This window comes from Pleurodeles waltl, chromosome 3_1, assembly GCF_031143425.1.
Source record: "Pleurodeles waltl isolate 20211129_DDA chromosome 3_1, aPleWal1.hap1.20221129, whole genome shotgun sequence".
Classification (NCBI taxonomy): domain Eukaryota; kingdom Metazoa; phylum Chordata; class Amphibia; order Caudata; family Salamandridae; genus Pleurodeles; species Pleurodeles waltl.
This window is the reverse complement of record NC_090440.1, coordinates 1741515904-1741532265: the sequence shown is the minus strand read 5'-3', so window position 1 is coordinate 1741532265 and position 16362 is coordinate 1741515904. Positions and strand designations below refer to the sequence as shown.

At 43.3% G+C, this 16362-nt stretch overlaps 1 protein-coding gene across 2 annotated transcripts in view; it reads right to left on the bottom strand.

Moving 5' to 3' along the window:
* LANCL1 (LanC like glutathione S-transferase 1) overlaps positions 1–16362 on the bottom strand; it is a 378881-nt gene that overhangs the window by 87738 nt on the left and 274781 nt on the right. For both annotated transcript variants that reach the window (XM_069225656.1, XM_069225657.1), the window contains exon 8: positions 12471–12647. In XM_069225656.1, coding sequence (XP_069081757.1) covers positions 12471–12647 — 177 coding nt within the window. The remainder of the gene's footprint in view (positions 1–12470; positions 12648–16362) is intronic.

Below are 16362 nucleotides of genomic sequence, written 5' to 3'. Positions count from 1 at the left end.
TGGATACTTATTCTGGATATTTGATTGCATTCCCATGTAAATGCGCTACACAGTTTAACATTATAAAAACATTGGAGTTGTTAATGTTGTATTATGGAGTACCACTCCATGTCTAAAGTGATAACGGGTCACACTTCAAAGGTAAATTTGTGCAAGATTATTGTTCCCAACATAATATTGAGTGGATTTATCACATTCCATATTACCCACAAGCTGTGGGATTGATTGAGAGAATGAGTGGCTTATTAAAAGCCCAATTACGAAAGTTGTCTGACAGAACTTTGAGAAACTGGAGAGATCATTTGAATGAGGCCTTGTTGATACTTAATAATAGACCCTTGACAAATGTAGAAACACCGTTAATGCAAATGTTAACCCCAGCATTACAGACACAACCCCAGGTTGCAACCAATACTATAATGTATTGGGAAACAAAAACAGGAGTTTTAGCTCCCTACTGAGCCACACCAGAATCGTCAGGTCTTGATTTGCATGCTTTAAACATGTACAGATTGAAATCAAGTGACACTGCGCTTCTTGAAACAGACTGCAATCAAGTGACACTGCGCTTATTTTAACAGGTGTTGGAATACAGATTCCCCCGGAGATCTTTGGATTGATTGCTCCTCGATCTGGGTTTGCACTCAAATGTATTCAGGTTTTGGGGGGAGTGATTGATGCAGACTACCAAGGAGAACTTAAAGTTATACTATTAAACAGTGGAGACGCTGATTTGATAATACAACTGGAGACAGAACTGCTCAGATCGTTATCATTCCAGTGTATGGAGTAATAGTTAAAAAGGGGACTGCCCCAGCCCTTCTTACAGTATGTGGGGAGGGAGGTTTTGGTTCAACTGACAAAAATCCTGGTACTTAAGTGTGGGTAGAATCCCCAAATCGTCCTCCTGAACCAGCAAAAATTGTAGCCAAAGGCAGGGACAATCTGTTGTTAGTCATGGATACAGGACAGGAAAAGTGGGAGCACCTACCAGCTGATAAATGGTATTTGTAAGAATTATCATACTTGTCTCTTTTACAGCTCATACTACACGGTACCTGTGCTCCTTGCTCTATCTGGTCTGTGTTTGGGCGTGTCCGTGTGGGGTCGGGAGGGACCAAAAGCCCCCAGCTCCGAAGTGATTGACCGACCATGACGATCGACATCTTTACTGCATCTAAATGAGAACGTTTGGATTCATTTGGCCTGCACCGTGCTCAGCAGATCAGATTTCTGCATGACGAATATGAAAAGCACAGTTGATGTGACCTCAACATGTTTAGTCACGATACCGACTCCTGCCACAGTTTTGCTGCAAATCTTTTGTGCCACCAACAACGAAGGAGCAGTGCAAGAAAGTTACGTTTTGACACACTTCGCGCCCTATGAGTACTGTAGGTTTTGTCAAGTGACAACTGACGAAAAGTGGAATAATCTCATACATGTGATCACTTACAATATTACTGCCAGAGATGTCCGCTATAACCTAAACTGTGACACTCACAAGATTGGAAAGAGCCCTCAAATTCACCTTGAAGCGACAACAGAGTCTCCTCAAAAGATTCCGTGGGAACAACAAGTGCTATGTCAACAAAGGAGCGATAAAATGTGTAAAAATGTCACTAACAGCATGTTTTGTGAACACGTCGTACTTGCCGCCAGTCACATCAAACATATTAAACTACTGGCGGGGTCGTTGTTCTCTTGTGGAAATACCACCTATATGTACATTTCTGTCAATATAACCGGAGGACCATCTACCTTTATGTGGTTAGGACTTACGACTCCGTACATAATCGACACACAAGGGAAGCAGTTCAATTAAGGAAAGACTGACTCTGAAATTCAGTTATTATCTAAGTCAGAATATGTGAGCTTAAGCATTTCTATAGGAGAAGTTCTAGGGTTAGCTGTTTATAATACTAGAGTTATTAACAAATTAGCATGTTTAATAGTCAAGAACAACAATCACAAATCTATCGCTTTAGCTGAGTTACTGCTAGATATACGAGGTACTAGAAAAGCTGCATTGCAAAACAGGGTCGCCATTGACTATTTACTGTTAAAGAATGATCATGGCTGCTCAGAATTTGAGGGCATGTACTGCTTTAACCTGTCAGACCATTCCAAATCCATCCAGTCTCATACTGAAGTATTACATGAATTGGTGAAGGGGTAAATCAAGATGTAGATAAAGAGTGGTGGGATTGGGTATTTAGCTGGTTGCCTGATTTTGGGCAATTGCGCACTATTTTCGGTAGAATACTCATAGTGATTTGTATTATAATAATGCTATGTTGCTGTATACAATGCATACTCATCTTAGTTATTATTTTTAGACCAAAAAGGGTTACTTTTAGACCAGTATGCTATAAGAGTCATTGGTGAAGGGGTGGAGTGTAATGCTATCTGCATTTAACCACTGATTCCATCTTGACCACTGACTCCATTTTGTGCTTAGCTTCAGGCACTGTCACATCGGTGGCGCAGGTATTTTTCCACAAAGAGTGTACCAGGGTGAGAATGTTTTCAGCAGAGAAAGGTACAGCTCTGCCTCAGGAATGCACATTAGGGCCGGACCAGTTCTTTTGCGTGTTTTCGACACAAACCAAGTACAGCCAGCATTTGAAGTCAATAACCGAAGGGAGGGACTGATTACTAGAATCTTCCTCTTGAGTTACTTTAAGTTATATAAAGCGGGGAAACCTTAACACTAACACAGAGGAACTCATTTTGGGAGTGGACGCACTGTCCAATCAGATCCCATTGGGAAAGTTTGCCTGTCTCAGCCGTTCAGTGTTCACCGGCTTGATGTTGGCAAGGATGATGATGGATTCAACCCCTGTGGTGTTACATTTTTATTCTTAATTACCTAGTTTGGTTGTGCATATATATATATTCACAGCATATATTGCTGGTTGATGTATTGCACTTTTTTATGTCGTTAATTGTTTAACTGCTGTGAGTAGTTTGGCATTTACACATGTTTTACTGCATTCAAATTAACTGCTCATGTTCATATTTTCGTGTGCTTTTATTTGATATCTGGGAAGGTATAGTTTCTTACCTGTAACTCCATTTCTCTCGTAGGGGTATTTTCATGATTGTCATAAGCGTTGAATGTTCCCCGCCCGCCTGCGGGGACCCCGGAGCACTTTTTCCAATTTAACTTCTTAAGTGTCCATGTTCGCCTTACTTCAGAAAGGCCTGCCAAGTCACTTAAGAATGTTCCTACAGTGTTCAAACTTCTTCATCCAGTTTGTCTTTGAGGTAAATGCATTTAAATGCCTGAACAAATGAATATATTTTTCAGAAAAATTCCTTCACAAACTTTTTTTATTTCAGAAAACCCCTATGAAGGAGTGCAGAGCAGTGTAGCCCATAGGCTGCCATTAGTAATGAAGAAAAAAGAGACTATGCCTTTAAGAACAGCCAGTCCTCCAGTATCCCATCATGCTTAGAGAAAGGCAGTTACCTCAGTTCTTTTTGCAGGCAGTTTTTAGCTGATAATAATGATTAACCTAATTAAGCAATCCTTCTGCTCCCCCGGGGAGGAGGGAGGGTTGCTTATGACTATCATGGAAATACCTCTACGAGAGAACTGGAGTTACAGGTAAGAAACTATACCTTCTCTAGTAGGGGATTTCCATGTATAGTCATAAGCGTTGAACAGAATAGCAAGCCCATCCCATAACACACGGAGGAGCAGATAGAATACTCAGAAAACACTCTCTCAAGCAAAGAGGTTCCTAAGACAAGCCTGTCCTACTTGAGCATCTGCCCTAACATAGGAGTCAAGGCAATAATGTTTGGTAAAGGTGTGAACAGATCTCCAAGTCGTAGCTCTACAAATGTCTGCTAATGGAACATTCCTCAATAAAGCAGTCGTTGCCGACTTGCCTCTGGTGGAATGCGCTTTTGGTTTACCCTGTAGAGTTTTCTTAGCTAGTTGATAGCAAAATAAAATACAGGAGACTATCCATCTCGATATTGACTGTTTGGAGGTGGCTAAACCGGTACGGACCGTACCATAATTAACGAACAGTTGTGAACTTCTCCGAAGGGAATTAGTCTTATCTAGATACAATTTTATCACCCTTTAAAATCTAGAGAATGGAGAGCTCTCTCTGCTGGGGTAGAAGGTTTTGGAAAGAAAGTAGGTAAGACAATTGATGTGAAAGTCGGATATAACCTTGGGCAGAAATTTAGGATGTGTTCGCAGTACTACTTTGGAGGAGTGAAATACTGTATAAGGCTCGTGGGTACAGAGGGCCTGGATCTCGCTAACCCTTTCGTGTTGATGTGATTGCCACTAGAAAGGCCGTCTTCCAAGTTAGGTGTTGGAGAGATGCCTTGTGTATAGGTTCGAATGGATGTTGCATTAGACGACAAAGGACCACATTAAGTTCCCATGGTGGAGAAGGGCGCCTAACTGGAGGCAAGACCTTCTTTAACCCCTCTAGGAAATCTTTGATAACCGGAATCCTAAAGAAAGAGGTTTGCGAAGGAGTTTTACTATAAGCAGTCAAAGCTGCCAAATGAACTTTTATTGAAGAAAGTTGCAGGCCAGATCGTGCCAATTGTAACAAGTATGGGAGAATGACATCTGCCTTGCAAGATGTAGGGTCTATCCTCTTAGAAGAACACCAGATGCAGAATCTTTTCCACTTGAAGGAGTATGCCGAACGAGTAGATGGACGCTTCGCCTCCTTTAGGATTTCCATACAATCCTGTGGAAGGTTTAGATGTCCATACTGGACTAACTCAGCAGCCATGCTGCCAAATTCAAGGAGGAGAGATTGGGATGTCCTATTTGTCCTCCGAACTTCGTCAGGAGGTCCGGTCGGCAGGGTAGTGATCGGTGAAGGAGATCCAGGAACAACGACTGTCTCGGCCACTCTGGTGCAATGAGGATCATTGTGGCTGACGTCATCAAGAGTTTGAGGAGGACTGCTGGGATCAGCGGAATTGGTGGAAAGGCGTACAGAAATTTGTTGGACCAGTCTATCCACAGATCATTCCCCAGCGATTCTGGGTGGTAAAACCTGGCGGCGAAGGCGCAGCATTTCCTGTTTTCTTCTGTGGCGAAGAGGTCGATAGAAGGTGTGCCCCACAAACGGAAAATGTCTTGAGTAACGTCTTCATTGAGCACCCACTGGTGGTTCTCTTCTAGAACTCTGCTGAGGGCATCCGCTTGCATATTCTGAACCCCTGGAAGATGGGTTGCCACTATGCTCAATTTCCTGGCTAGGAGCCAGTGCCATATTGTCTGGGACTCTTGAGACAAGACTCTGGATCTGGTGCCCCCTTGCTTGTTCAGATAGTACATAGTGGTGGTATTGTCTGTCTGTACCAGCAAGTTGTCTGTGGTGATTGAGGGGAGAAATGCCTTGAGAGCTAGGTGTACTGCCCGTAGCTCTAGGAGATTGATGTGGTATAATGATTCCTTGGGAGACCATCGACCTTGTATTTGCAGATGATCCATATGAGCTCCCCATCCAAAGAGAGAGGCATCTGTCACAATAGTCTGTGTTGGAGGCTGTGTACGGAATGGCATCCCCTTTAAGAGACTGGCTGGAGAGCACCACCAAGTTAGAGATCTGATTGCATGGGTGGACAGACGAATTCGGTCTTCCCAGTTCCCCGACAGTTGATTCCACTGGTCCTCCAGGCATTCCTGAATTGGTCGCATGTGGAGGCGAGCGTTGGGTGTCAGAAAGATGCAGGAGGCCATGGAGCCGAGAAGCGAGGAGAATGTTCACACTGTTGGGTGACGCACTGATCGGAGAGCCCAACACTTGCAGAGAATGGATAAGCGCTGTTCCTCCGAAGGACACACTTTTGCCTGCAGTGTGTCTATGGTAGCTCCTAAGTAGTGTAACTTCTGTACAGGAACTGTTGTTGACTTGTGAAAGTTGACATGAAGGCCTCGCCGATACAGGAGATCGCAGGTCATCTGGAAATGCAGTTTGGCTTCTGCATTGGTGGATGCTTTGATTAGCCAGTCGTCCAGATATGGGTATATGAAAATCCGATTTTTTCTGAGAAGTGCTGCCACCACCGCCATGAACCTGGAAAAGGTTCTGGGTGCTGACCTGAGACTGAATGGTAGGACAGTGTATTGGAAGTGATCTTGACCCACAACAAACCTCAGGAATTTCCAATGCTTCTTCGCAATGGGGATGTGAAAATACGCATTGTGTAGATCCACTGAGCAAAGCCAGTCCCCTTGCTGAATCTGAGGATATATCTGGTGTAAGGATAGCATCCTGAACTTTTCCTTTCGGACCCATTTGTTGCCAATTTTGAGGTCTAGAATTGGTCTGAATTCCCTCTTGTCCTTCTTTGGGATGAGAAAATATTCGGAGTAAATGCCCTTCACCCGTTGGTTGAGGGGAACCGATTCCACTACTCTCTTTTCGAGGAGGATGGAAACCTCCGCCTTTAAGAGGTCGAGGTCCGCAGTTGAGGGTTTTGGCGGAATGGTTGGAGGCAGTGTGGAAAACCTGAGACAGTAGCCATTCTGTACAATGTTTAAGACCCAAGCGTCTGTTGTAATTCTTTGCCACTCAACCAGGCAATTGGTGACGCTTCCCTTCCACCGGAGTGGTTAACGAAGTTGGAGGGAGGAAATTCTCAGGGTTTTGAAGTTGTAGGTTGTCGGAACCCTGAATGGGCTGATGGGTCGATCGTCCTCTCTGTGCTTTACACTGAGGCTGATAGGATCGTTGGTACTGCTGGTGAGATCTTGTAGGGGCCCATTGAGGGGTTTGAACCCTCTGCGAGGTGTAGGGGCGTTGGAAAGGTCGGAAGGACCTTCGTTGTTCCTTAGGTTTGTCAAGACCCACTGCTTTTAATGTGTCCACCTCAGCCTTCATCCTTGCCATTTCATCATCTGCATGGGATCCGAATAGAGTGGAGCCTGAAAATGGCAGATTTATAATGCGTTGCTGAGCATCCGACTTCAATGAAGTAAGCTGCAGCCATGAATGTCTCCTCAGTGTCACCCCATGGCAATATGAATGCGCTGAGAGTATAGACGCGTCCGCCGCTGAACTGATGATCTGTTTGGAGACCATACACCCTCCTTGGCTATTTCTAAGAAATCCTCTCTGTGATCTCTCTGGAGATGCTCTGGAAACTGTAATGTGGAATCCCACAAGGACCTATCGTATCTTCCCAAAAGGGCTGTGGCGCTTGCAGTCTTCATGGATGATGCAGCCGAACTGCAGACTTTACGGCCTATTGAATCTAGTCTTTTACTCTCTTTATCCGGAGGAGAGGTGGAAGACGGAGAGGTAGCGTGATCTCTGCGAGCCACCAATATAACCACTGAATCCGGTGGAGGGTCGGAATGCAAAAACACAGGATCTTGTTCAGGAGGATGATACTTTTTCTGCAGTGTAGATGGTGAAGGTCTTGTTGTAGCCGGCGTGAGGAAGACTTCCATAGCAGGCTTTAAGAGGCCAGGTACTAGAGGTAGCAAAGGTCTGGCGGCTGTACGCTGTTGGAGAGTCTCAAATATGACTGACGTAGATGGTGTAGGGGCAACCATCGGAATGTTAAGTTTTGACGCACCTCGGACCAGCACTTCATGAAAGGTGTTAATATCATCAACCGGCGAGGACCGAGGTGGGGGTGAATCCGATAAGGTAGGGGAGTAGTCTCTGGTAGAAGACCAAGAATCTCTCTCACTACCCCTTGAACTTGATCTACGTCTAGATCTGCGGTGAGATCTTGAGCGGGATGAATCATGGCCATGGCGTGAACGGTGGCGCGATGTAGCGCGCGGTCTTGCTGGGACACTAATCGGCACTTGAGGCACTGGAAGTGGTGCAGGTGCCGGTAAATCCTGATCCGTAGGCCGCTGTGTCTGTGACTGAGGTGAAGTTGGTGCCAAATCTGGTGGAGGAGATGCATGGGGAGATGCGCGAGTAGAAGGCGACGAGGGAAGCAGCACTACCGAAGTAGAGCGCTCTGAGGACGAATAAATTCTTCTTCGCTTGTGTCTCCTCGACGTCGATAGGCTCCTCAATGTCGATCTTCCTCTACGTCTCGACGTCGACGCTGTGCGGGACCTCGACACATGACGTCTACGTTTCCTTCTCGACGTCGATTCCAATGACGTCAATCTGCTCCTCTACGTCGTGGAGTCTTCGACGTTGTGCGGTGCCTTGACATCGAACGGCGACTCCTATAAGACGTCGAGCCAGACTTCGACGGCGAGCATGTCGGCGCCGTACCTCCTCTCGACGTCGATCTTCACGACGTCGACCGGGACCGAAAGCGTTTTCGACCTCAAGAACGCCTCTCAGACCTTCCACGTCCACTGGAGGCTGAGGTGTGAGCTCTGGTGGAAGACTGACCTCCCCCTCGATCAGAAGTCCCACTGGTTCCTTGGCGTCTTCTCTCTGCTCTCCCTTGAAGGTGAATCTTCTCTCTGTCACGCAATGTGCGCCTGGAAAATGTCTTGCAGATGTTACAGGAGGCAGGTATGTGTGAAGACGGCAGACAAATGATGCGGACCACGTGAGGGTCTGTTTTGGCCTTTTTTCTGCCACATTTTGGACATTTGTCAAAAAAGGAAGGCATTTTTTGTGTAAAAATGGCTTAATTCTTGTCAGAAAAAATTCAAAATCCAAGAGAGAAAGTCAAAATACGTCGAGTGAAGTCGTTTCAATGTTTTTCTATATTTTTGAAGAAAAAAACCTAAATAGGTCGAGCTCAATGCTCCAGGGTCCTGTCAGCAGGTGCCGGAAAAAAGAACTGAGGTAACTGCCTCTCTCATGAATGGATACTGGAGGACTGGCTGTTCTTAAAGGCATAGTCTCCTTTTTCTTCATTCCTAATGGCAGCCTATGGGCTACACTGCTCTGCACTCCTTCATAGGGGTTTTCTGATATAAAAAAGGTTTGTGAAGGAATTTGTCTTAAAAATATATTCATTTGTCCAGGCATTTAAATGCATTTACCTCAAGGGCAAACTGGATGAAGAAGTTTGAACACTGTAGCCTTTCCTATAGGCTGCATAGGAACATTCTTAAGTGACTTGGCAGGCCTTTCTGAAGTAAGGCGAACATGGACACTTAAGAAGTTATATTGGAAAAAGTGCTCCGGGGTCCCCGCAGACGGGTGGGGAATGTTCAACGCTTATGACTATACATGGAAATCCCCTACGAGAGAAGTGCTTTAATGAATTCATTACTCAAACTAAGAGTGCTGCATCCCTTGGCACCGCTTCCTCTTAGTTTGAAGCAATGCAGAACACCACCACCTCTCTGGGGCGATGCAGAAAATATGTGTGTGTTTATTGGGGGGGCAGTGGGGTGTGCGGGCTCCCACATCCTGGGGACCACCACCTCCCTGGGACAAAATGTTTTAATTCTGTGAGGGAGGCCCGTCGGCCTCCCCCACAGCCCTGGGGACCACCGCCACCTCCTGTGCCCTCGCCATGCACTGCTAATTACACCAAAAATTATGGCACTCATGACATCTTTGATAACATCATCGATAATATCATTGTAATATCTGCAGTAAAATCTTTTGATGAAAAAACTGTGCATGGCAAAGGAGCAAATTATAGTTACCTTAGGGCACGAGTTATAGTTACTTGAGATAACTCTAAATATAACTTGTGAATTTCTATGGTGTTGTACGTTTAAACTGTGAGCCTAACTCTAACTTCCCTGTAACCTTTGTTTTTTTAAGTGAATATACAATAGTTGATATATGTTCCTGGGTCCTCGCAGGTGGGCGGGAATATTCAGTGCTTATGACTATTGATGAGGATCCCTGGAAGAGAAGAGGTATCCATAAAATATCTGCATTTCATTTTCAGAGCGGAACTGCATCAGTGAGGAGCTGCACGGTGCCACGTGCCATTGTGCAGCGATACTGCTGAAAACATTTCCAGATCCAGTCTGATGCCTGGAGAATATTCAAAAGGTGAGGAATCTGTGGGTAGAAATCTATATCAGAAGTGCTATATGTGGATTTCTACACAGATGAGCTTGTGATGAGAACCCATCCTAGTTTCCTTCTCAAAGTTATATCTCAGTTTCATGTGAAAAATGACTATTGTCCTCCCAACTTTCTTCCAGAATCCCTCTTCTCCTGCAGAAAGGGCATACACTCTCTGCAGACTTAGAGAGTTTTAAAATTCTACCTTTATAAATTCAAGACATTAGGCAGACTAACCACCTTTGTTTGAACTATGGTCAAGTACTTTGGGGCTGGCCGCTTTGAAACAGTCCATCTCTATGTGTTTCCTGTATTCTGCTACGCTACTACAATGCCAACAAAACTTCATCTGATAGGCCCCAATCCTATTCAACAAGAGGCAGGGCATCTACAGTGCTATTCTTGAAGAACATTTCCACTGCTGACGTGTAAGGTGGCAACTTTAAGGGTAGTACATACTCTTAGAAGATGTTACTGTTTTGACACAAATTGCAGAGCAGATGCTCATATGGGTCAAGCATCTGCATAACCTATTCGATAAGAGCAGAATTGGTTCCTTCTCTTTGCTTCTTCACTTTTGTCAGGGGATGGGACTGCTATTTTATTTAGAGCTTATGATTAATAATGTAGATCCCTTGGAGAACAAGGAATAGTTATCTACCTGTAGTCCTAGTTCTCCTCCAGGAGAATCTTCTTTAAAGTTATAAACAACTCTCCTTACTCCCTGGAGAAAGAGCAAATGTAATTATCCTAAGTTCCGCCATGACCTTTCATCTCTGAAAAAAGAAAACTAGCTTAGTGGCCACCTAAAGAGCAAAATGGGATACAAGTTGTGTGCTTCTCTTTAAAGAAGCAACATCTGTTTCCGAGCCTTTCAGGCTGCAACCTATTAGGGTACATTGTCCCTTTTCACGTTCCCTTTGAAAAGGGGTTCTTAAAGAGTTTTTCTGTCACTATGTTACTCATGGTGACTATTTTCTGCATTTAAAATTGATTCCCTTTTTCAAACAAAATAGAGGAAAAGCGTTGATATACCTCTATTATAGGCTCTTAAATACACTTTTTAAATGAACTTTGATAGAAAAAGTATATTATTCATAATTATTGTAAGTGGGACAATTCATGGCTTATGACTACTAATGAAGGAAACTTGGAGGAGAAGTACATCAATCTAAAACGCTCCTCCTTTCTCAAAGCTACTCATGCTCTTGACCCCTCTCAATCTGGCTTACACCATCTCCTCAGCAGTGAACCTGAGCTTTTTGCTGTAGCATGACCGCCATATCATTTCCAACTATTGTGGCTCTAAAGCACTGATGTCCCTACACTTGTCAGCTAAATGCTACATGGGGTCTCACTCTATCTTACTATTGCGGATCTCTCCTAAAGGTGAAGCCTTGTCCTGGTTTAGGCTCTTCAGACCACTTGCACTCAAGCAGTTCATCGGCGGAGACACTGCGCTACGGCCCGGGTTAGCAATTGCCAAGTTGGCATGAGAAGGCTCCAACCCATGGTCCTGCGCCACTCCTGAAAACACCATGGCTTATACCCATCAAGTGTGCTACCCAGCTCTGCCCCAAACCGCATACCATGTAAACAGGCAATATGGGGCTCAGAAATGAAAGACTGAGAGGCTGGATCTTAAAGTGTGAACATAGTGCTACTGTAAGGGAAGTATTATAATATTTGAACTCTTTCTGCTAATATGAACTCTTTCTGCTCAAGATCTAAAGAATTGACCTATGGGTTGCCTAACATGGTGGTTGCTTACTGAACTCTCACCTATACCTATCATTACCTATCACCTATTATTTTCGCTAGATACCACTGACATTGGGGGAAACATATGAACCAGGAATAGGGCATTCGGGGTGGTAGGATACTTAGCTAAAGCTAATAGACAGGATCATTGATACCTGTTCTGACCCCCCATCAATTAGTGTGTGTATTATGACATTCTGCTGTAATATTAAAGTACTTCTCCTTTTGTTATAACAAACAACGAGCTAGACAGTGAATTGTTGTGTTTATTGTTTGACTGTTGAATTCTGAGTCTTTTCCCCTAACACACCCCCTGAGATGCCTTTGACTGCTCATCCTCGCTACCTTGGGAACTAAATGCAGAAGGGGAGTACTTAGTTGGTCAGACTGACAAAAAAGATTCAACAAAGTTAGACAGAATCAACTAGTTTTGTACTAGTGACACTTTACATCTCCATTGGTTATTTTTTAAATGAAAAAACAAAAATCAATATAGCCTGCAGATTGACTTAAATTCATTTAGATTGAAAATGTATTTTTAATAAAAGATGTGCGATATTTTATAAATGTACCCAATGATGCTATGCATTGAAGACACTAGCCTGTATTTATGACTATCAATTAAGAAACCCTGATGGAAATATACCAAATGTCTCTCTATAGAATACTCATTACCCAGTAAGTAGAACACTCTTTCTATCTGGTGCTCTGTTTAATTAATAAACTTACTATGAACAGTGACATACTCACCATGCAGGCTTTGTGCAAGAATTGCACATCCTGGGTAAAATTGTAGAGAGCAAGGAACCCATATGCATTGCCAGAGGCCCCGTGGCACAGTCCGTAACCCTTTTTCAGTAGTCCTCTTTGCCAGATAACATCACCGCACTGTAGAAAGCTCGTTAAATAGCACTGCTCACCAAACAGCTAGAGATCAGGAAAAGAGGAGAAAAAGACCAGATGAATGGAAATGGTGGCTAAGGGAATTAAGTGCTACAGTGAGAAGATGTAGTAAACAGAAAATGTAGAAAAGAGAAGAAATAAAACACGAAAAAAGAACCTACTGATACAAAGTACATAGGAACTGAATAGGAAATTTGAGAAGTGCAAACCACAGAAAAGAAACACCTGAAAAGAAAAGGGAAATCAGCCAGACACTAAATAGATCAAGCAGAACGACTAGAGAAGTCTGCAATCAATAAGGACAAAGGCAGCCAAACAAAACTAACGGTAGAAGAGAAATAGGCACACCAATTACAACGCTATGAGCATAAACGGACAGACAAATACAAAAAAGCAACAAGCAATAGAAGGCAAATTAGAGAAAAAGGCAAAAGAGGGAAGCAAGAAAAAAGGCAAAAGAGGGAAGCAAGAAAAAAGGCAAAAGAGGGAAGCAAGAAAAAAGGCAAAAGAGGGAAGCAAGAAAAAAGGAAAAAGAGGGAAACAAGAAAAAAGGCAAAAGAGGGAAACAAGAAAAAAAGGGCAAAATGCGGAATGAGAAGAGAAACGGATGCCACATAAAAACAGAAGCATTTCTGTCTATCAATGGTTATGAATAATTAAAAAACCCTTTTGCATTTGATATTTCAACATACATAACAAGCAACTCAAAACACTGATATCCAGCTCCAAAACCGTACTTTATCATTTGAATTAAAAGGTATACTCCAAAAACGGTGCACAATCCTGATGAAATGTAGTTTAACATATTTTATGTTTAAATGAAACATATTTCTAAGCAGCTAATTTCCCAAAACCAAGGCAGTGATAAAAACTTTACCTGCTCGGCGTGTCAATTACTTGCACTATCTTTGCTAGTGACAACATTTATGAAAGTTGAAGCTACAGTAACTGAGATTTTTTTGGAGCTGAAGCGCATCTTTAGCCTACGGAGAATAGTTTCCGAACATATTCCGAGTCAACCACAAGGTAGCAGTGATTCCACATGTTGCGAACAGAGAATATTTAATTAAGACTAAGGTAATTTATTTTCCAGTGGAAATACCTAGGCTTTGGTGAAACTTCAGTTACTTGCTAGCTGAATCTTACATAATTTCGCGTTGTGGTTATATAGCAAAAGTCCCGAAATTCCACTGTCCCTTCATATTACGCAAGTACACACCGTTCACAGTAAAAATGTAGGGCGCGCACATGGGAACATCAGAAACGACCACATCGCGAATGTTTGCAGTTTGTGGCACTTGTGTTTTATGCATTATTTTTAGCACGAAATGCAGACACGTGTGCTTGCATTTCAAGTTAAAATAAAGCAACAAATGCTTGTTTTGAATTTCACGAGAATTTCCCAAAATATTACTTAATTACACAAAAGCAAATTGCGTAAATTTTGCACACCCTACAAATAATAGATGTAAAAGGTCCAAGGCAGGCGGTTGATAGCATTTTGGGTTAACAAGTAGAATGATGAACACAAAAGGCTTTTGCCTCTCTTTCCAGATTGTCCTATCTACATTTTCAGAGTTCCGAAAGAGGTCTTTCTACCGAATAAATAACTAGAAGTAGAAATAAGAAATAACTAGAAGAAAATGAAGCTGCGCTCGAAGCAGCTGTAACACAAAGAAAAACAAAAGGTGCATATTATTGGTGCAGATTTTTAACTCTAACGTCAAAATTAGGCCCTAACGAAAAATATTGCTAAATTTGAGTAACAGGTTCAGTGTTCTGCTGTTAATTCTCCTTAAAAGACATGCACGATGGAAAATGATTTCTAAGGAATACACTTGAAACTCTAACATAACTATTAAATGTCTCAGACACGGTTCTGGGGCACATCGCAGACAAAGGGTGGTGGGCCACAACCTGGTGGTTGGGGTCATTTGCCGCTGGCGTCCTGGGGTTCATCCTACCACAGCTCTGCAAACTAGTTCCAGTACACCTCTTCCACACATGACTCACGGCAACAAACGCAAGCAAAGGCTTCTCCGGCAGCTGCCCACTTGCACCTGAAAAGGTGGTGTCCTACCTTCACACAGAGGAAAAGTATACACAACAGTGATGGATGGAATGGAAATTAAACTCAGCCACTGGTAATCACTCAAGCCGCATCCCAATCCATTGTTGTTTTGGACACAGCCATATGCAAATGAGTACTGACACTGTCAAAACAAAGTGGTGACTGCTGATGAGCACACACATCTACAATCAGCTGAAAGTAATAGAGTTAGGTATTAACACAAAAAGATTTATGTGCCCATGAGATTAGCAGTGCAGATGCAAGCCTGGTACAAATCACCCTGTCATCTTGGGTGAGGAGAAAATCCGACCTGGGAAACCAGGTCGGAAGACCAATATTTTTGGGGTACCGATGCACACTGAAAATAGTGTTAAATCAGTCCAATAAGTTCAATAATCAGTGAAGCATGCTTCGTCATTATGTTGGTTATATTCTTCGGATGAGTAAGGGCTAGTATGACAACGTTCTTACGACGCAGCAGGCGACATGTGTTTCGCCCCTTTAACTTTTTCAAGGCTGAGACTCCTAATGGTGTGTAACAAGAAAAGGGACCTGAACAACACAACAGATATCATAGTAGCCATGTGGACGCTGTAGTAACAGGAACAATCCTTCACAAATGTTAAATACGTAGCTATGTAACCGAGTAATGCAAGAACCTTGTAAGTGAAGGTGGCCAAATTTGGAAAGTACTCCGCATGCAGTGATTATATTGACCGTATAACTGAGGCACAGATACCCAAATGAGAAGTACCTTCAATTCAGGGAATATGCCTAGTGAGGCTAGTATAGTTGTCAAGGCAGACACAAGGCATCCAGTGAATGTAGAGACCTTTGAGCTGGATTCATAGGATTGAGGAAGAACATACAAAGGGAAATAGTCTGATTGATGTGGAACACCGAGACTACCTTTGATAAATTGGGATGAGTCCTCATGACCACCCTGTTGGAATGGAAAATAGTGTATGGTATTTCTGAACACACAGCCTGCATTTCACTTACCTATGGGCTACCAAAAATCTGCTTTCCAGGTGAGATATTGCAAATAAGCTTTGTGTATTGGCTCAAAGGGATGGCCCATTAGCTTAGAAAGAAGAATGTTGAGTTCCCACGGAGAAGAGGGATTCCTGACTGGGGGATAATCCTTTTTAAGCCCTTCAAGGTAGACTTTCACTATTGGGACTCTGAAAAAGTATAGTTGTGAGGGAGATTTCCTATAAGCTCTACTGGCGGCTAGATGTACTCTAATGGAAGAGAATTGCAACCCTGATTTAGCCAAGTAAAGGAGATATGGAATGAGAGCGTCTTCTTGATATGAAATCGGGTTGTGGCCATTCTGTATACACCACAAATAAAACCTCTTACACTTGAAAGCATATAAATGTCTAGTGGAGGGTCTCCTGGCCACCCTGAGAATGTCCGAGTATTTGGGAAGTCCAACATGTCGATACTGAAGGAATTCAGGAGCCATGCAGCCAAGTTCAGGGATGAGAGGTTCGGATGCAGTAGCAGTCCACCAGACTTGAACAATAGATCCTGTCAACAGGGAAGCCACTTGTGAGGTCTCTCCAAAAGGATGTAGGAGGTCTGTGAACTACCACTGGAGAGGTTACTCTGGGACTATGAGAATCATCCTGGTGTGAGACCGGTATAACTTGAAAATCCCTG